Raw genomic sequence first — 20,886 nt, forward strand, 5'->3', positions numbered from 1 at the left:
AAGGCCATGCTGGAGACCCCAAACCCACTAGCTCAACCACTTGGCCCCAGGAGCCAGCCGCTCACGCTCCCCTGCCCTGCGGCTGCAGACCACACCAGGGGTTAGCCAGCCCTGGGATGAACCGCCTGTAAATGCGGCCACCAGCAGCACGGGGCGCGTGGCAGAGCCAGAAGCCAGCTCCAGACCCCAACACTGCCCGGCAGAGGTAGGGAGTGATTAAAGCCCCCTCGCCGGCAAACGGGCTGGCTGAGCCATGCGGGATGGATGCTGCTGTCGAGAGCCAGCGGAGAAGGCTCCCCTTGGCACGAGATTTATAGCAAGGCTGTAGATCAATTACCAGCAGCCTCCGACCTTGAAAGCAGCAGCGCCGAGAGCTGCAGAGCATCTGGCTCCTTTTTCCAGCAGGAGGTGCCCATGGGAGGGGGCTCCATGATAAACTGGGGAGGGGGGGCTGTCAGCAGGAGCCCCACAGTCGCCAGGGGGGATGCACGTGTGCACATGGGGGTTTACTGACACGCACATGGGCTCTTTTCTCCCTCCGGCACCCCCTGTACTCCTGTTTTTCTGCTCCCTCGGGCACCCAAGCACACACGCAGATCTTGAGCCGCAGGCAGGGGCAAGAACCCAGCTCTCAAACCTGCTGCAAAGCGACCGAGCAAAGGACGCGACGCACAAGGATGCGGGGGAGTGGGCAGAGAGAACCCATTTTGTCTTTACTTTCCCTGGACTTGCTATGGACTCCAAGGAAACCGGATTTTTGGAGGCAGGCGAGATGCTCAAAGCCCAAGGATTTGATTTCAGAAAGCCTCGCCCTAGGGTGAAATACTATAATTTGCTCGAGAAAGCAAGGTAGCAAGCCCTGGTGCCGGGAGCTGCTGGCAACTGGCAGCTCCTCCTTCCAGGAGCGCACAGAGACAGGGGCATCATGCTGCACGGACGGTGGCAATGCCCTCCCTCCTCCCAGCCTGAAGCAGGGGACGCTGACACCCAGCTCCCCCCTCACCCACCCTCAGCTCAGAGGGCTTTTTTTTTTTTTTTTTTATCATGGCCAAACAAAGTGGAAAATGAATTCCTTTAGATAGCAAATGAGTTTAATAGAAACGGTGAGGGAGTGACGCTACGCTGGGAATGTTAATCCAGTACCCGATGCGGCCGGACTCCCAAGCAGGGCAGTGCGGGAGGAGGAAGGTAGGTTGCACTGAAGAGCGGAGAGGTCAGGCCTGCGTCCCAGACCGTGTCCCCAGCTGCCGGGCACACTGTGGAAGGCCCTGGGCACACCGAGCAGGACAGACCCCAGCTCTCCTGCCACAGCCCTGGCTTTCCAGGCTGGGTGCAGAGCAACCAGGGTAAGGTGCTGGATGATGGGCACCTGTCAAGGGTGCCTTCACCCTCCCGGTGACACGATGGAAACGCAAGCAGCCCTGCAGACTGCAAAACACGCACAGCACCTCACACACACCTCCGAACCCCGCTCCGGCGTGGCGGTGGGGCGAGCGGGGCACAACTTGCTGCCGGGAGGGATGAGCATATTCAACAAAGCCATACAGAAAGGAGCAGGTCAGACAAACAGCCGCATGGGAGCTGAGCCTCTTTTTCTCCACCAAGACCCAAAACGTGAAGACAGGTGATGACAGCGCAGCGTCTGTCGGTCCTCACGTGCGATCGGTGTGTTTTGTACAATGAAGTCCAGGAGAGCAGCAGGCCCTGACACAGCAGCGGGGGCACGGGCAGGCTGGGATCTGGCCATGGCAGAGCCTCTCCTTCCAAAGCCCGGGGCTCCTGGGTCACCAAGCACAGGATTCGTGTGCAAAGTGGGAAAATCCGCGGTGTGAAGCACAGCGGCACCTCTGCCAGCACGCAGACGGCTCTGGAGACCGTCCAGATCCACCCCGGGGGCAGCCGAGATCTCAGTCTAGGTCTTCGTAAACAGAGCTATGCAAAAACGTGAATGTCCCTGCTCCTACTGCTCGCTGAGCCTTGCCCTCGGGTCACCCCTCTGAGCACGGCCCCGGGGCTGCGGAGCTGGCCACTGGGTTATGCCGCCCTCGGATTCCTCTTTTGGAGGAGCACCCCTGTCCAGCTAGCAGCCCGGGGCCAGATCCAGCCTGCACCAGTCACAGAACCACAGATCACAGAATGTTCGGGTTTGAAAGGGCCCTCTGTGGGTCACCCAGCCCAACCCCCTGCCGAAGCAGGGTCACCCAGAGCAGGCTGCACAGGACCGCCGACAGGTGGGTCTGGAATATCTCCAGAGAAGGAGACTCCACAACCTCCCTGGGCAGCCTGAGCCAGGGCTCCGTCATCCTCAGAGGGAAGAAGTTCTTCCTCATCTTCAGCTGGAACTTCCTCTGCTTCAGTTTGTGCCCATTGCCCCTTGTCCTGTCGCTGGGCACCACTGAAAAGAGTCTGGCCCCGTCCTCCTGACACCCACCCTGCAGATATTTAGAGGCATTTCTAAGGTCCCCTCTCAGCCTTCTCTTCTTCAGGCTGAACAAGCCCAGCTCCCTCAGCCTCTCCTCATAGGAGAGATGCTCCAGTCCCCTCATCATCCTCGTAGCCCTCCGCTGGACTCTCTCCAGTAGCTCCTCATCTCTCTTGAACTGGGGAGCCCAGAAATGGACACAGTACTGCAGATGGGGCCTCACCAGGGCAGAGTAGAGGGGAAGGAGAACCTCCCTGAACCTGCTGGCCACAGTCCTCTTGATGCACCCGAGGATCCCATTGGCCTTCTTGGCAGCCAGGGCACACTGCTGGCTCATGGTCAACCTGTCGTCCCCCAGCACTCCCAGGTCCTTCTCCGCAGAGCTGCTCTCCAGCAGGTCAGCCCCAGCCTGTACTGGTGCATGGGGTTGTTCCTCCCCAGGTGCAGGACCCTGCACTTGCCCTTGTTGAACCTCATCAGGTTCCTGTCTGTCCAGCTCTCCAGCCTCTCCAGGTCTCACTGAATGGCAGCATAGCCTGCCGGTGTGTCCACCACTCCTCCCAGCTTTGTGTCATCAGCAAACTTGCCTGTCCTGGCCTCTCAAAGTGTTTTACCACCACGACAGGGTTTATCTGCCAGCCCCGGCTGACCGGTAGCTGGGTGTCGGGGATGGCGGCAGTAGGGCTTGCTCCCATGTGGCAGCCGCTCCCTTGACGTTTACGGCCCTGAGCAGCAAATCCAGCCTTTACCCAGAGCTGCTGGCCTCTTCCAGCAACACGAGAGAGAAGGTCAAGGCTCAGAGCGGGGACTCAAGGGGCTGGGGGCAAGCAGGGTGTTTGGACAAAGAGAATGGGATGCGAGAGCCACTGGGGCCATTTGCTGAACCTGCAGCCACCCTCCTCTCCTAGGCAGACATTGCTACCATTGCAAACCTTAACCAGAGCGCAGCTTCAAGCTGGTTTTCCAGCCCCTCAGCTCTATCCTGAGTCTGGCACTGACAGGTTACCGCAGCCCTCCGCTCCTCCTGCAACAGCCCTGCCTCGCTTCATCCCCGCTCCCAGCCCAGGAGCAGGGACATGGAGGGGGACACCAGGAAGTGCTCCCCCTCCCCTGCATCTTCACTGTCGCCAAGGTGACATGTGTCCGAGTTTGATAAAGCCTTTCAAAGGTAGGCTGGCATTTCTTCTGCACATGTTTTTTGCTCATCCTTTTCATCTGGGTAATTTATTCCCTCTTCCCCCAACACAGCTTTAATTGAGTTCACAGCAGGATCCCGGCATCGGAGCAAAGAACCAAACACCATCAGCTTCCCCGGGCAGGGAACCCACAGAGAGCGACGGGGCAAACGCTGCGCCTGGCCAAGTCCTGGCTCCTTGCACCCCATCGTGCATCTCCTGCCCACCTCGGCAGCCTCCCAGGCAGGGCGGGATCTGCTCCAGCAGCGCAGTTTGGCACGAGCTGGCGCTGGTGGCAGATAGACCCTGGTGAGCCCCGGTGCCCCCCAGCTCGGGGTCACACTGGCGTCGCGTCCCCTGCAGCCCACTCACATCAGCCCATTTCCAAGCAGGCCCCTGTACGCTCTCACCCGACACTGCTCATCCTTTAACATCTGTCTTGCTCGGTCCCGCACTGCCAGCCTCGCAAGCCCACCCTTGCTTCAGCCCTGCCCTCCCCGGGGAGCGGGAGGCTGTGGTGGGATGCTCCCATGCACCCAGGCACCAAGGAGCAGGAACCGCTGCTGCTCCCACCGCTTCTTTCCTCTCCACTCAGAGTCACCAGGAAAAGCCCACGCTTCTGCTGCCAGAGCATATTTGATTCTTCTGCTAACCTGACCTTATTTAGTTCATTATAAGCCCCCAGGACATTGCAACTGTAACTTAAAAGGAAAAAGAAAAAAAAAAGCCTAACAAAAACACAAACCTTTTCTCTGATCAATAGTGCAGGCAACTGGAAAAGGTATAATTCAATTTGTCAGCGCACAGTTATTAGTTACTGTGATGGAGCCCTTCCTCCTTGCCCTGCTTCACTCGCCGGCCTGGAGGCTGCTGTCCCTGGGGCAGGGATGCTGCCCGCGATGGGACACGGAGCCAGGGAAGCGCTGAGACCTAGCAGCTGCACACAAGCTAACGCAGCTGCTGCCTGCGAGCGGTGGCAGGGCTTCAGCACGCCCAGGCAGAGGGCGAAGGAGGGAGAGACAGTGGTTCCTGCATTAAAAACAGGGGTGACATCTTCCCTGTCCTTCCGTCGGCTTCGCAAACTCCCCTCCCAGGGCACACACAGTGTCCAGGGGTTGCCACATCTGCATCCTCCACTTGAAACACCAGTGCCACCGCTCCTCCCGAGCATCCCAGCCCTGCCTTGCTGCGCCCAGTCTCCTCACCGCACCCCTCTGGGACGCTGCTAAAGCCACATCTGTCCTCAGCAAGGACCCACCAGGACACCATCCCTGGGCTCGCGTTGCTAAAGCTCCCCTCTTCCTTCCTCGGAGGGAGGGCTGGGGCAGGAGCCCAGCTGGAGCAGGGGAGAGCCAGCTCGCAGCCAGGGAGACCAGCAGGAAAGGAAATGCACCGGCGCACGCACGGCCTCAGAGAAAATCAATTACCATACAAAACAAGGGGCCAAGAGGCTTTGGGGAGCCTTATCATATTGCCTTTCATTGCTCTCCATCGGCAGCCTAGCCTGAAATTACCTCCCGCAGCTCCCGAGGAGCAGTGAAAGCAGGGGGGGAAGATGAACAGCCGTGGGTAGCCGTGAATACCAAGTGGCTTCTCACGTGCTGATCCTCCTCATCCATCCCTTGGCACGGTGTCTCCTGGATCACCTATTCGTCCAGCCCCAAGACCCCACTGGGGGGCAGAGAGCGCCCGTCGGGCCATGCCACGCCACCCGAAGCCCTGCGAAAGAGGCATTTACAGCAAGATGGCTGCTCAGCTCCCTTCCCGCTTGCCTCCCCCAACTTCTTCACCGGGGAAACCTCCGGATACGCATCCAGAGACATCTCTTTCCATTTGTTGCTGTCGACAGGCGTATCACACACATTCATTATTAAATCTACCTTTGAATTGGGCTAAATAGTTCTAACTATAATTACAGAGCATTTGTATTTATAGAAAACCATCATGCACAATCCGCATCCACGTGGATAATGCCACTGTGATCTATAAATACGGCAGGGGATGGCGTGGGAAGGCAGACGACGCTCCTAGTCACCCTGAGAGGCAAAAAGCGTGCCCGGCGTAACCACGCAGGGAGCTGTTATGGCTCTGCTCGTCTCGATCATGCCGCAAACGGAGAGCCGCTGTGCAGGGACCAGGGGCAGGAGCAGTCCGGCTGGCAGGACACAGAGAGGTCCAGACCAGGGAAAAGCAGGGCAGGGACAGGATCAAGGGGAGCAGGAGCAGAGGGGAGCGGAACGCTGTGCTGCCTGACATCAAGGCTCGGGGCCTCAGAGGCTGCCGGAGCAAAAGCTGGGGAGCCACAGGGACAGGGAGCAGGGAAGGAGGATGCACTGTTCCTCTCCACACAGCAATAAAAGTTTTACAGCAGCATAGCCAGCTCTTATGGCTTTATTGCCAGTATTACAGAGGTAGAGCTTCCCAAAGCCCCAGCCCCTGGAGTCAAGTTAAGATGCAGGAAGCCTGGCGTTCATTAGAAACCAAGGGGAGAGGAGCGGGGCCAGACCTCCCGGCTGCGCGGGAACGCCGGAGAACGTGAAAACACTGGTCTCCGACTCCAGACAGCAAAGAAAAGGACGCCAGTATTTTCATCTCTACTTGTTCTTAAAATAACCTCGTGTGCAGAGAGCAGGGGGTTGAGCAGCGCCGCGATCTGGAGGACTCGCAGGAGGCACCATTAACATTGCCTCGGTGAGACCCTCGGTGGAATATCCCTGTGGTGGTCCTCCCCTCTCACCCCCCAGCCTTTCGGCACATCTCGGGCTTCCCTTCCCCCCCTTCCGCTCCAGCACGGAGCCTCAGATCAGGCACGAAGCAGAGAAACCCCAAGTGAGCCGTGAAGCTGTTTCACAGGCGGGCTCGCTCAGGAAGGGCAGGACCGTACACGATGCTGCTCAGGGCCACGCAGCGCGGGATCGTTATGTTGCCTATCCCCACACACGCACACACGAATTATGAGTACTTCTATTGTATTAGTGCCTGGAAATTTCATTCCAGTCATATCCCATTCAGTGAGATACTGCACAGATACAGAACAAGCAGCATTTTTTTTCTTTTCCTAGAGAGAAAAGCTGTATATCTCTGTATATTGGTTTAAAGCAAACACAGCTAGAGGCTGCGCACGCTTGAGTAATGGCCCATGACTGTGCCAATGAACAGGGGAGAGATGGCAGCCCAGTGCCCGTGCTCATTTGCTTTGAGATCAACTTGTGCCGCTCCAGTAATGGATCTACCCACCGCTGCTCTGCAGAGACCATCCTCTGTGGGAGGAAGAGTCCAATCCAGGCCCCATCTTTCTTCAATTTAGGGCTTTATGTCTCATGTTTCCCATTGCTAATTTACAAGCAAATATTTAGCCATCTGGCAGCCCCTGTCCACCGGGCAGCAAAGCAAACCGTTTGGCTTCGCTGCTGAAAGGGCGAAGCCAACAAGAAACTTCTCTCCCCGAACACCGGGCACCCCCTCCCGACACAGCACGGCATCCACTGTTTGGCAAGCCGCTCCTCTGCCATCTGCGTGGAGAACTCTCCAAAGGGCACAGAGGCTGCTAAATATAGCAGAGAAGCTTAGCAAACATTTGCAGCCGGGCTGAGAAGACTTCTCTCAAAGTTACATCTTCCCCAGACTATCTCCCTTGCCTGTGACATCTCCAAGATCCTTAAACACCTCTGCATTTTTCAGTCCCATTTCCTCTTTGGAGTCTTTCCCTTCCCCTCTCTTCTCCACTCCCTTCTCACTACCACTCTTCACCTCTACTTTTATGTCTGATTTCTCCTAATGCTTCCCTTCCTGCTCGGAGGAGGGCTCTAGATATGCCAACGCTGGTTTCCCAGCCCGTGGATCCTCAGATGCGGAGGGGGAGGATCATACAGCCCATGGGCCGGCTCTACACTCACTTCTCCACTCCAGGACCACCTTCTGCGCACAACATCCCTGCTTCCACCAGCAATTGTCCGTGGAGGGCCTTGCTGACTGTCCCATCCCAACTCGCACGAGGCGTGCACCATTGCTGCATGGGGCTCCCCCTCCTGTGGTCACCCAGCTAGCGGCCAGCAGCAGGCGAGGGGCTGACTTCCCCACTCCTGCGTGACAATCCACTGCCTCGGCAACCGACCTTCCGTCTGACTTGGGGTACACGCAGTGCCGCCAGCCCTGACCTTCGCATCCAGCTGCGGCTCCACACTCCCTCACTCTTTCGAGGAAGGCACAAGCCCAGGTACCTCCTTCTCCTGACCCAGTTTTAACCTCTCCCGTCAAGGTCAACAGGGACCAGGAACAGCATCATTAGTGGCACCGCTGACCTACTCTCTTTGCCCTGCACAAAGCCGAAGCAGCTAAGAACGAGGAAAATTATTGTAGGGTTGGGCTGAACCATGCTTACAGACTTCTCTTCAGACAGCTTGATCCCACCATCTCCCTGCTTTCTGCAGAAGAAACAGCCACCTAGTCGTGTTTTATCATAGCAAACAAACTAAGCAACAGAGAAGAAAAACAAGCACCCAGCAACCCGGGCATGGACAAGCTTGGCAGGAAGACAGCCCTTGCTGCCGTACAGGTCTGAATTGTTAATAGTGCAGCTCCGGTAGTTTCCTCACTGGGAGAGTAGAGAAGGGGAAAAAATACAAGAAAACAAAACCCCTTTAACAATGAACTCTCATGTTCACTCAGACGTAAAAGACAGGAGAAGAGGGAGAGAAAGAGAGAGAGGAAAGGAGGAGAGACAATAGAAGACAGAGTACTATTTCCTCTTCAAATATTTATTTTCAGGTCTGCCTTGAAGTGCTGCTTATTGAGATATAGAGCCTCGCTGAGCAGCAGCTTGTAAGCTCCTGCCGCATGTGTTCACGGCACTGCCTCATCCGGACGGCTGGAGCTGCTGGGAATCCCCGTCAGCCCAGTTCCAGACCCCGCAGCGGCCAGCTCTCCTTTGGGTCCCTTCCCAGCACCTCACCTCCGGGCACCCTGCCGTGCCTGCTTTCCAGCTCTCCACCCCAAGTCCAGCACCAGGCATCTCGGGAGCTTATCTCCTCCATGCGCTGTGCTGGATTCTAGCTGGGACCTCAAAACACACGGTTCAGCTCCAACCCATGGCTCTGTGGCCAAGGCACAAAGCAGCTTTGGAGCTGGGGCCCTGAACTGGCACTCCACAATATTTTGAGCTCCCTCAATACTTGCCGTGACGCCCTCAGGGCAGCAGAGGTGGCCTGGATGGAGATGGGAGACTCTCCAGCCGGTCAAGTGGGTGAGCTGAAGGCAGTGACCAAGCAAGGTGGTAGAGAGACCCAGGCTGCTGGAAGTGACATATCTTGGAGGAGAGCCAGAGCTGACATCCTGATCACAGACAGCAATTAAGAAATTAAGCTATCAGAGAGGCTTTTAGGGAGGGATGAGTGTCTGTGGTTTGGTCAGATGCCAGAGCAGGTCAATAACATTTGTCCTTCCCCTCTCCGCTGCAGATGGGATCGGGAGCAGGGGAGGATCTCCAAGGCGGCCATGCAGGTCCTTCCTCCCACCACCGCGCACCATGGAGGACACACAGTGGCAGAGAGCAAGAACATCGGGACTCTGCAAGGCAGCGACAGGGAGGAGAGGGCTTGGACAGAAACCACCTGGAGAACTTCATCCTGGCAAAATCAGCTTCATGTTCCCCTGAACTACAGCCCCCAGCTATAGCTCCAGCCCTTTTTCTGCAGGGGAGGACGGGAACCTTCAGCAGTGCTCCCTGAGCGGGTACCAAGGGCTGTTCCCCACCCAGCCCATGTCCTCTGGGCAAGAGGCAGCCCTTGGACAAGATGCCCGGCACTGGGGCAACGCTGCCACAAGCCACGAAACACAGCACGTGGTGCATCCAGAGCGGTCCTTGGGGTGGGGGTCCCACCACTGTGCAGAAAAGCCTTCACCTGAGATGACACACGTGACCAGCAGCGAGAGCACCCCACCCGTTATCTGAAATGCTGCCATCCTCCAAACGATGAGCCTGCAGGTCACAGGGGAAAGTTCTTTGCTAGAAACCCTAATTAGCCTTGATTACTCCCATCTCCCACGCAGCTCAGCCCCGCGTACCAGGGAGTAGAAACCAGGACAGCCACAGTGCACCAGCACCAGCTCACAGCCCCTCGCTGCCCACTAAATCAGATGTCACGAACCCGAGAAAGCTGCGTTTCCTCATCCGAAAGACCGCAGGGGGAAGCACGTGGAGCTGCGTCCCCAGACACAGACCCGAGCGAGACGGACCTGCACCCACGCCTCTCCCTGAGCAGCACGCAGGGCTCTCCGCCATCGCGAAAGGCCACGTCCTCCTCCCTGTCCCCTGTCCCTCAGCCATGCTCCCACGTGCCGCCCGTGCTCCCGCCCAGCCTCACGCTCATCCGCGCTCACACGCCCGCAGCCACACACAGACAGCTTCCCCTGCTTGCCGGGCCTCAGGAATATTGATTTCTTTCCCCCCTGTAATATTTCGCTTGGCTGAGCAGATTTAGAATTGAAGAGTCAGACTCTGCCTAGAGACCAGAACCACATTTAATTCCACGGTTTAAGAAGCCCTGGAGCAAGTTATTCTTATTTTAAACTATCAGTGCATTTAAAAGCAAGTGACATTCGCGGGGGGGGGGGGGGGGGGGACACACAGACGGGAGATGGCTGGTGCCCTCTGCTTCCGTCCAGCCGGCGCTGGGGAGGGTTCTGCAGCGTTGCATCCCCACAGCCCCATCAGAGGCTCTGACGAGACGAGAGGGGGTGGCAAGCTCACGGACGAAGCTCAGGAGACCCCTTTCCGTGCCTGTCTAACCAAGGAGAAAGGAGAGAAAGGAAAGGTGTGAAAACCTCTGATGAAAATTGCTCGGCGTATTGAGGTTTCACGATTCATACCATCTGCTCCTGCACCCAGTCCCTGCTCGTGGAGTCCTCTGTAACGAGCAATTTGCAGGTACTGAACAGAGACATGGTGCCTCATCCGGAGGAGAGTCCCCGATGGTGCGCGATGATGGAACAGCTCTGCAGGGAGGCACCTCCCTGCCAAACGCTATAAGTCAGGGCAGCCCCTCCTCTCCAGCCACAGCTCCCAACCACGCAGTCTCAGCCCGCGCTTCCAAAGGAGGGGCGACACTGACTTTCATGGGAGAAGTGTGTGTGGGGGGGGAAAATACAATAGCAAAAGCTCGCCCAAAGCATCTGTGAGCCTATACCAGGTCCAAGCAGTTGTGCAAAGACCAGGCTCGCCACACACACTGCCCGCTCCGTGCCACACAGAGCACGTCTGCACGACACAGTGTCCCCAGAACGGAGGGTCCATCTCAACAGGAGGAGTCCAAAGGGGACCAGCAATGCCAAGGAGCGGATGCAGGCACACTGGAGAAGGCAAAAGGAAACACAGGTCCCTATGTGCTCCTCTCATCTCTAAGGACTCTCAGCACAGGCCCTGCTGCACAGCCATCGCCCTGCCCTGGCTAAGGCAGTCTGGCCACTGGGTCAAGCACGCAGACCCCCCTTCACCTCTTGCACCATCTCCGGGTCCCTGCCCTTCCCAGCCACTCAGCCTTCCCCAGCAGCCCCAAAACATGCCCACGGAGTGACAGGCAGACAGAGATGCTCTTTACAGCCTCTAAATAATGAAGATGAAGACACCAGGTGCCAGACACCTCAAGGGCACTCCGGTACGTGTGTGTCCACATGTACGCACATGCATCTGCTGAGCAGAAAGAGATCCACAACATGATGGAGAGCTGGTCCCAGGGCTGCTGTGGTGGACACGCAGGGGTCTCCTCCATCTCACACTGAGAAGGAGAGCCCCTTCTTCAGCTGGGACACAAGCCTGGCGTGGCTGTGGTTTGCAACCCAGGACCTGCAACTCCGCGGAAGACATGATTCACAGCAGGGCAAGCTGCGGGCTCCTGGGGCCCGGGGGGTGAAGGCAGCCCCCCGGGCTGCGGCAGGGCTCAGGACAGATGCAGTACGGAGAGATGGAGCACCTACCACAGCAGCCCGTGCATTAGCTCACTGTGGTCTGCTATGACACACAACGCTGTTAGCTGCGGCGTTGTGTTTTGACTGAAGCAGACAAGCAGGAGAATGAAAATTGATCCTTTTATATAAGCTCCCACACATGCTTTAACAGCTCTTGACATCGCTGCCCAACTCTGCTCCTTGATGGTCCTCATGCGCGCGGAGCTGGGGGCAAGCCAGGATCCCACCGGGCAGGGGGAAGGGGGGCTGCAAACCGCTCCTGGCCTTGAGAGCATCGGTTTGGGCAGTGGAGTGGCACTGCCGGAGGCAGGCAGAGCGTGTCCTGCTCTGGAGCCCACCGAGCAGCCTGGAGGGACACCTGGACCCAGTGCTAGGCAGGCCAGCACCCAGGGCTGCGGGTATGGATGCCATAGGGGACCCCAGCACCGAGGGGCAAGGCTGGAGGGAGGCATAGCTCGAACTCGAGCACAGCTCTCTGGCTAATCCCAGGCAGGGGCAGCTCCAGCAAGACTTGGTCATTTTAGTGCACAACAGGGCCGCGGCTGCCATGAGCTTGGGCACAGGGACGTCACATCAAGGTGGGCTGTGCGGGGACCCACTGTGCCTGGGGAAAGGTCCGAGTGAAGAGGAGACAGCTGAGACGCAGAGCAGGAGGAATGAAAGAATGCTATTAGCTGTGGTAAAAGCCAAGGCTGTGAAAGCACATTACCATTAGTGTAATTATTATTGCAATTATTTTTTCCCATATTTTTGACAATTCAGTAAGAATCAGCTTAACAGAAGAAGCGTTTCACTCTACATCTGGACATTCCTAAGGGTTTACCCATTTCCAAAAGCTAAAAGTTGAGGAACTTCACAACCAAAATGTGCTTTCTAAAGAAAAATGGCAATCACTTCAGAGAGAAAACAGCAGAATGAAACCCCAGGACATTTTATTTTTGTTTGTTTTGCTGCCCCAAACAAACAATTCAGGAAAACAGAGCCATGTCTGCAGACTTCCAGTGCTGCTGAAGATGCATTTTTCTCAGCAACAACCGCCGCAAGAAAGAGCAGCAGCTTCTGCAATATCTTGTCTTAATCTGCCGAGACCAGCCGGTGTCACCCGAGCTACCGAAAGCTTGGGCACTCGGGTGCAGCCGGGGCACCGCTCCTCCTCCCCCCACCCTCCTGGAGAACCAGCACAGGCGATCACTATCCATGGTGAAATGGCATTAAAGAACAAAGAGTACGGGAGGGCAAAGTTGGAATGAATCAAAAACGTATATAAAAATAAAAAAGCATTGCAATTAGTTAAACTGTTAAATGAATAAAAAAGTATTAAATAAAGTTTTCTGAATGTCAGGTTGACACACTTTTTTTCACACTGAGGAAAGGAAACCAGTCCCTTGAGTAAACCTCCCCGCTCCAGGGCTGGGCATTAAAGGTTTTCTGGTGGATGTCGCTTGCTGAGGCCCCTTTGACCCGGGCTGCCGGATGAAGCGCACATCTCCTCCCGGCCACCGCTGCCCCGGCTGCCCTCCTCCTGCACCCTCGCAGCACGGGGACAGGGCAGCGAGAGCTGCTGGCATGGGCGAACGAGTCCTTGTCCCCCGCCACCATCCGAGGCAGCACCTTTCCTTTTGGGGAGGATGGCAGATGCTCCCTCCCGCCGCAAGCCCTGCCAGCTCCCCGGCACGGGAGCCAGCACCTCGGCGGCCTGGGTCCCCTGCTCCCCACGCCCACAGAGCAAGCACCCAGCGGCTCAGAAGCAGCGGGCAGGCTGATGACAGCGTGTCATGCCCGCAGAGTCATTTGCGGGCGATAACTACAGAGACAGAGGCGTATATATCTGCATGGAGATGTATTTCTGGGTTTCTCCTGTGCTTTGTAGGCATATAAGGCAGAAACTTAACCAGTGAGATACCAACAAACCCATCAGCTGAAGCAATTTGTCTCAGGCAATTGCCTGAGCGGCCTCCGACGTCGCTGTCTCGCCGCTGACAATAAGAGGCTCTGGAGTGTCCTGAAATCGTAGCGCGAGTCCCCCAGTCCTCTCGCCCCCGCCTTCGCTCCTCTCCCTTGAGCTCCTTCCTGTGTTTCTCCAGCAAAACGCTCTTACGCAAACAAACATGCGGGGAGGCACAAAAGGCATTTTGTCTGGGATTTCAATATGACCACGTATTTCTCATTCAACTATTCAGCTGTATCCTTCCGAGATCAAAAGCATAGGACTGAAACGAGGCGAGGCATGAGCATCCCGAGATCATCGTGCAGACTTCCCTTTCGTTCCTCCCCTGCCCAGGGGGATGGACAGGGGAACTGTCACCTCCCCCACGGTGGCTCCCAGGGGTCACAGACCCACGGTGCCTCTGCACACTGGTGTGGCTTTGTCGCACCATCCATCTTTCCTTCTCCACACAAAGCCCCACACAGCCATAGCTGACAGTAAAGACCATTAAGGCTTTATGAGCAGTGTCTGTGCAACGGGGAGGTGATCTGGATGCTATGAGGTCTCCGGAGAGGTGCAAGCTGCGGCTGGCACATCCTGGACCGACTGAAGAAGGCTTCCTGCTACAAGAAACCCCTGCCTTCCAGCCAGAGACTGCACCATAGGCTCGGATTTGTTAACAGGCACCGGCTCCCCTGCCCAGCCACCTCCGCGACTGAGCCTTTCAGCTCTCCTTCCATCCCACACAGTCCTTTCCCCCCATGGGGACCCTCATGAAGGGGCAACAGTGCTGAGCCCTGACAGCCACTGCTCCTTTCCCCACCTGAGGAAGGTGCTCAGCTCGAGTCACAGGGTTTGGCATTTTTACTGTATAATATATGAACTCACACCGGTTTTATAAGCCCCTCCTGGCTCAAATCACATTGTAATTCTGAACAGCCTTAAACTCATTTAAATCCTAATAAAAACACCGCCCTGCATTTGCATTCGCTGCTCACCGGTCCCTTCGGCTGCTGTGGCAGCGGTTCCTGTGGAACTGATAATGCTCAGGACGCTGCGTACAGGAAACCACCCCTCAAAGGCAACGGTGGGACCTGCACTTCATCGGACAATTAAAAAAAGAGATGCGGAAAACGGCCCTCCAGATCACGGAGCAGCTGGGTGCCGAAGCTTTCACAGCAGCGCAGGAGAGCAGCAGCACCAGTGCCGAAACCTCAGCGTCCCACCTCCTCTGGGATGCCAGGGGAGGGTCGGGCCAGGTCCATGGCTCTGCCAGAACAAGGCACCTGCAGACAGCGCCGCGAGGGGTTTTTAAAAGGGGACAGGGAGAGACTAACGAAGTGCCAGCAAACGAGCAGCGCTGCAGGTGCTGCAGGGAGTCGGTGCGTGAACGGTACAGGCGTGCTGGGGGTGGATAGGGACAGACGCAAGTCCTCGCCCTGGTTCCCCACAGCATGGGTGACACAGGGGGGCTGCTGGCACAGCTCGGAGGCGCGTTACGCCGCGGGGAAGGCGCCGTGACCACATCTCAGTTGTGACTGCATCTCACCACGCATCCTCCACCCCCAGGCCACTGCGATGGAGCACCAGTCCTGTCCTTCCCTCCCCAACACCGACAAGCGGGATTTGCTCTGGCCGTGCCTGAGGAGGCAGCGAGGGGCTGGGCGACGGCGACCCCGACACCCCCAGCAAGCCCACCCAGCTCTCCCACCTCACCCTCGGTTCAGCGCTGACCCAGGCCCTGCCCGTACGCCCAGGATCACCTCTCCTACCCTCCCCAGCTCTGCTGTTCCACACACCCCTCTGCAGCCTCCTGCCTCTTTCCTCCATGCCCAGCTCCGCTCCCTTCCCAGCCCTCCGCCCCGCTCGCCCAGCACTCGATGCCTGGCTGTTCTTGCCGATGACATTAACAAGCTCCCCTGAAACAGTGAGATTATGAGCTATACCCTTCCAGCAATAGAAACGCTAATTATTACCGAGATAAATGGGAATATCAATGACGAAAGTCAATATTACTGCCTCCTTTGTTCCTGTTTGTTTTATTTGTAGATGAAAAGGCCACTCGGCCCGTCTCCCCAGGATGTGGCCAGGAGCTTGAACAGCTCCTCTTGGCAGGCTCGGGCAGAGCCACGCTCTGATAAGAAATCATGCTGCACACACGCTTGCAAAGGGTTCTCTAAATCAGCAGCTCTCAAAAGCAGGCATTGTCTTTGATTGATTCATAAAACCAGAGCTGCCTCCATTCCCCACTCCAGCACCAGGCGAGGGAGGATTTAGGGGAGGGGGAAGGTGTAACGTGGGTGAAAGTGATTAATTGCGGAACGCGGCACTGGGAATGCGCCACGGTTTGGCTGGGTTTGACACTCACGCCTTCATTCTCCTCACCCACTGGTTTAACCACCAAGGTGGGAACCCAGGGTCCTTTCCAGGCTCCGACACCGACTCTCGGGCTGCCCTTGGGTAAGTCCCCCAGCGCTGCTGCGGCCAAGCAAGCGCTTACAACAGCAGCGCTGCCTTATTCAGCACGTCTGCTCCCTCCGTGTATTCTGAGTCAGAGCTGCTGATTTCAGTGACAAGGGACCTCTTTTTTTTTTTTTTTAAAGCCCTATTAGCCTTGCAGAGCTAACACAGTGAAGAGCGACTGAATGGGATGCTAATTTTGGATCACTGTTAGCAGCATCAGGAGCGCTTCCTGAAGCGGCACCTCTCCGCAGCCCCACGGCCACCACCCACCGCCGGCTACTTGCCTCTGTGGGAGGCAGGACACAGCGAGGAGGGAGCGGTGGGATCAGGGTGGGATGCACTCCGCTGCACAGCTTGGCACACACAGAGCACAAGGGACATTTTTCTTGTTCCTAATACACCCTAGTATGTCACTAGATTGCCTTGATTCCCCAGTCCATCACCAGAAAACATTCATGGGAACAAAGCTAGCCCACTGACCCCAACTCACCCATCTCCAAGCATCAACACAGTGATCACCTCCACGAATGCAAACCAGTCCAGCCCCGCTCCGTGCTAACGAGGACAAACACTCCTGCTGCCTCTCTGCAAATGCCATGAAACCAGAACTGGAAGCCTCGCAGGAGTAATTATACCAGTTTTTAAAAAGAAACCAGCCTGTCCTGAATATTTAATGGAAGGTAATCTTAAAGCTTTTTTAAAAACCCCCTTTCCCCCTCCTTTGTGCATGTCAGGGTGCAATTAAGCAGAAACTATCAGCGCATAAACCCAAAGAAACAAACTGCCTCGCACACCCAACTCCTGCTTCCACTTGCTTCTGCTTCTTCCCTGCATTTAACATTAATGTGACATCCCAAGCTGTGTGTGCATGATACTATCTCCTACCGTGAGATGGGGAAGAGCTGTTCAGCTGCTAGAAAACCTCAACCATCCCTCAGCCTCGCTAGCACAGCACCCAGACTCCTGCCACAAACAGGCCCCCATGATCCCTGCCAGGTCTTACAGCCACCGCATAGCCCGAAGCACCACGCACCCCACATGAAATCCCGACACCACAAAGCTTGCTGGAGCCACTGGACCGCAGTGGTGGCACCAGGTTGGCACCAAGGGCCAGCAGCTGCAGGCATGGTGCCATCCCTGGGCTGCGCAGCCTGGCACCCTGCCTAGCTTTCTAGCATTTCACCCAATTAATATTTATTTTTGCAAATGCGCTTACCAAAAAAAGTAATCAAACAACTAAAATCTCTGTGTTAATGGCTCTGTCAGACCTCAGAGTGAGAGGAAAGAGATGTGATTTAATCTAGAGCACTGGGTGGGAGCGAGGTAAGGTGTGGAAAAGAAATTCAGGGCTTTCCTTGGCCCTGCTTGGGGTGAGGAAGCAGACCTTCCCAAACAGCACCTACCAAAACTGGCTACAGACTCCTCTCCCTCTGCTGCACCCCCTTCTCCAGCCTTGCTCTCCCTCGGCTCTTCCCAGCCATCCTATTTAACCACAGCTTTCGGACCAGCTGAAGACAAGAGCATCCGTAGCGTCCCCACTGTCCTGTGTGACTTTCTTGGGGACGGCCCCAACATTGCTGAGGCTCCTATGTGAGACCCCCCCCCTCCTTCTGGGGCCACCAGCTGGTCCCCTTTGAGGGACCCAAGCAGGGTCTCCTGCTGCATGGGCAGCCAGTCTCTGTTGCCTTGATGTTCCCTGCTCTGAGCTGGGAGATTGCTCAGCAAAATGAAGTTATCAGGGGAGGTAACAGAATCATAGAATAGTTTGGGTTGGCAGGGACCTTAAAGATCATCTGGTTCCAACCCCCCTGCCATGAGCAGGGACATCTTCCACCAGCCCAGGGTGCTCAGAGCTCCGTCCAACCTGGCCTTGAGCACTGCCAGGGAGGGGACAGCCACAGCTTCTCTGGGCAACCTGGGCCAGTGTTTCACCACCCTCATGGGGAAGAATTTCTTCCGAATAGCTGATCTAAATCAGCCCTCTTTTAGTTTAGAGCCATCCCCCCTTGTCCTATCACTACACACCCTTGTGAAAAGCCCCTCTCCAACTTGTATTGCTCCTTCTCAGACAAGTGCTGTCCTGCACAGCACGGTATGCTCCCAGAGTAGGCACCTTCTGGTAAACGAGCCGCCATCCCTCTCCTCCCTCTGCCACGCCAGGTTCTGCCACCCAGCCCCTGCCTCTCTCCTTCTCCCTGCTCCCCCAGGACCCTCCTCCCTGCCCCTGACCAACCTCACAGGCGGTTTCTGGCCCACTGCAGAGGATATGGGCAGCTTGGCGTGCCCCTGGTCACACTTCTAGGCTTTTGACATAACCCTCATGCTGAAAACTGGTTTCAAAATGTGAAAATCTAAGATGCTCCCAGTACACAGGGGCTCAGTGGAAAGCTTGACCTATTGCAAGTCTGTGGCTGCATCACCAGAGCTAGCAACAGCGAAGAGGAGAGGGAGGATTTTTTGGGAGCATTTCTGGCACACGCCTTCAGAGAGGAAGAGAATCATCCCTCAGAAACCACACAGGTTCAAAGATTTGCTCACTTTAAACACTAAAAATGTCTGCATTAAAAAATCCACTCAGGTTCAGCCCTGCCTCAGAACTAAATAAAACCCCTGACCACATCACGCAGCCCTGCAGTTCACGATCTCCTCGGGGAGAGGGCTTACGCACCCGCTCCAGGCTCAGGCTGAGATGCCCCCTCCCAGCACCGGGTCCTGCTTTGCTCCAGGCTTTTAGGCAGGACCCGCATGCTGGTCCCAGGGTGCTCAGGACCCAAGATGTGGCTGCTGCTGCCCATCGCGATGCTGTGCAGCACATGGGTGCCTCGGTCTTGCACTCGTTCATGTAGAGGGCAGGCTGAGAAACAGACTATGCTCCCCTCCATTATCCCAAATCTCCTAGGAAATAACTTGATTTTTCTTTTCTCAAAGCAAAAGCAGAACCGCTTCGTTTTCCAAATACCGTTCTTCAGAAAAATCTTCAACATTTTCAAACAGCAGTTTGTAAGAAAACATCTCAATCGAACCCAAAACCAGCTGGCTCTCAGCACTCATTTTTTCAGGAGGACTTTAACCAGCACGACCATTTCCCAGCGGAATTTTGTTTTGATAGCTTGCTAAGCAGCAGCGTTTCAGGGCTTGCTGCTAAGCAGGTGTTTTGACAGAAGACTGCCATTTCCATGGTCCTTCCACTTGCTCCGTCAGCCCTGACACGGTGGGAACTCCTCTGACCAAGCATCCTCCGCAGACACCTTTCCCCAGGGCCCAGCCCACAGGGAGCGCCCACGGGAGCAGGGAGGGCCAGACGGGCGCCCGGGTTCATTCCTGCCTACCATAAGATGGGAAACAGCGACAAGCAGCTAGAAACACCTCTCCGCCAGCCCCTCTCGCTCAGGAACGCGAGGCAAGGTGAGGACGCAAGCCCCTGGTTTGCATGCATCAGGTGGAGCCTATGCAGCCTGCTCTTCGCTTTGAGCAAAGAACACAACATAAAGGGGAAATTATAGATCTGCGTGCGTAAGGCAGTTCTGCCTCGCTGGTTTGACTCCCTTTTCTCCGGAGCTGGTGCGGGATGCTGCTCCCTGCCCCAAGCAGAAGGGTCCCTCCTGGTGGCACCTGCAGCACCAAGATGACAGCACACCCCACCATCTCGTACCACCTTGGTCAACATCCCATTTCAACAGCTCCCCTCCCAGCCCTGGCATATAAAAAAATGCTTGAATCATCCTAATTTTCTTTTTTTTTTCTCCTTAGGAAACCAAATTCTGCTCTTCGCAGAGAGATCCCTTTGTTCCCTCCCGACGCCTGACACCCTGGGAGATTGTCTCAGCCCCGTCAGCTCTGATGTTTGCCGTCTCACGCGTTGCCTGCATCAAACCGACAGTTCACAGATTTCAACCGAGGACGTGTGCATACAGCACAAGCTGAAACCTGCTCCCGTCTCTAACTGTCCCGGCGAGGGCGCTGGAAGGAGGTTGAGTCAGCAGAGAGTGAGCGGGCGCTGTGCGACGGTAATAGAGACATCTCAGAAGACACTGCCTTTTGGGGACCCGCTCGCCTGCCCTCTCCTGGAAGACAAAACCATTTCTGCCCAGCATCCCCCAGCTGTCCACGCTGGTTCACTCCACACAGACAGCGTTTGCCCCTCGCCGATGCAACACGAGTAGGAGCAAACCCACCCGCCCCATGGCAAAGCCCTCCTTTCTCAACAGTGCCACCATCCAAGTCTTCATTTTGGGTGCTTCCCCCAGTAAAATCCACCCCCGATGGATCAAACACTCCCTGCCTGTTCAGATCCTGGTTGAAAGCATTGCCTTCTGCCCCGGGAGGGCCAGGTAGCAGCCCCGGGCTGTGGGGCAGGGAAGAAGGCATTTCTACCACGCTTACAGCGGCAAAAACCAGGCCAATCCTGGACTTGGCGCGACCAAGGTATGCGTCTCGTGCTCAGCAACACGACATCGCGTGAGCTCATGTACCACCTACCTGGGTCAGATGAAGGCAGGGTGCTGGGGGACCAGATGCCAGGGGCGTGCTGGGCTTCGGCCTCTCCTCTGCTTTCCACTCATGCACTGCGGGTGGAAAAAAAAAAAATCACGATTAGGGCTTTAAACCTGGCATCTGCGACCCAAGCAGGAGCGAAATCAAAAAGCCGTGAATGCTTTTCCCCTCTCCCTCCCAAAACCAGAGGTCAGCTGAGCTTAATCTTCATCTGAGCTGATATTTAAAAGCTACAAATCAGACTGCAACAGACAGAAAAACACAACTACCAAAATTTAGTGGACCTGCTGCTGAAAGGACCAGAATGAACTGCTTAACAGAAGCCATTTTCCCATGGAAACAGAGCAGGCCTGTGCTTAGCAGAGCATTGATCTGCTGACAGCTACCGGGACAGATCTGGGCCAGAGCACTTGGGAATCATTTGCAGTGATCTCTCAAGAAAC

General features: G+C 56.1%; 1 protein-coding gene and 1 long non-coding RNA gene across 3 annotated transcripts in view; both read right to left on the reverse strand.

The window, feature by feature from the left end:
- Window positions 1–20,886, reverse strand: part of LINGO1 (leucine rich repeat and Ig domain containing 1) — a 130,533-nt gene that overhangs the window by 40,433 nt on the left and 69,214 nt on the right. For both annotated transcript variants that reach the window (XM_075432113.1, XM_075432115.1), the window contains one exon: window positions 20,429–20,514. In XM_075432113.1, coding sequence (XP_075288228.1) covers window positions 20,429–20,514 — 86 coding nt within the window. The remainder of the gene's footprint in view (window positions 1–20,428; window positions 20,515–20,886) is intronic.
- On the reverse strand, window positions 10,101–10,574 carry LOC142362609 (uncharacterized). Its single transcript, XR_012765188.1, has 2 exons — window positions 10,465–10,574; window positions 10,101–10,379 (listed from the first exon to the last, which is right to left on the reverse strand). It is a non-coding gene; the product is annotated as an uncharacterized LOC142362609 (long non-coding RNA).

The sequence above is a fragment of the Opisthocomus hoazin genome, chromosome 10, assembly GCF_030867145.1.
Source record: "Opisthocomus hoazin isolate bOpiHoa1 chromosome 10, bOpiHoa1.hap1, whole genome shotgun sequence".
In the NCBI taxonomy this organism is placed as follows: Eukaryota; Metazoa; Chordata; class Aves; order Opisthocomiformes; family Opisthocomidae; genus Opisthocomus; species Opisthocomus hoazin.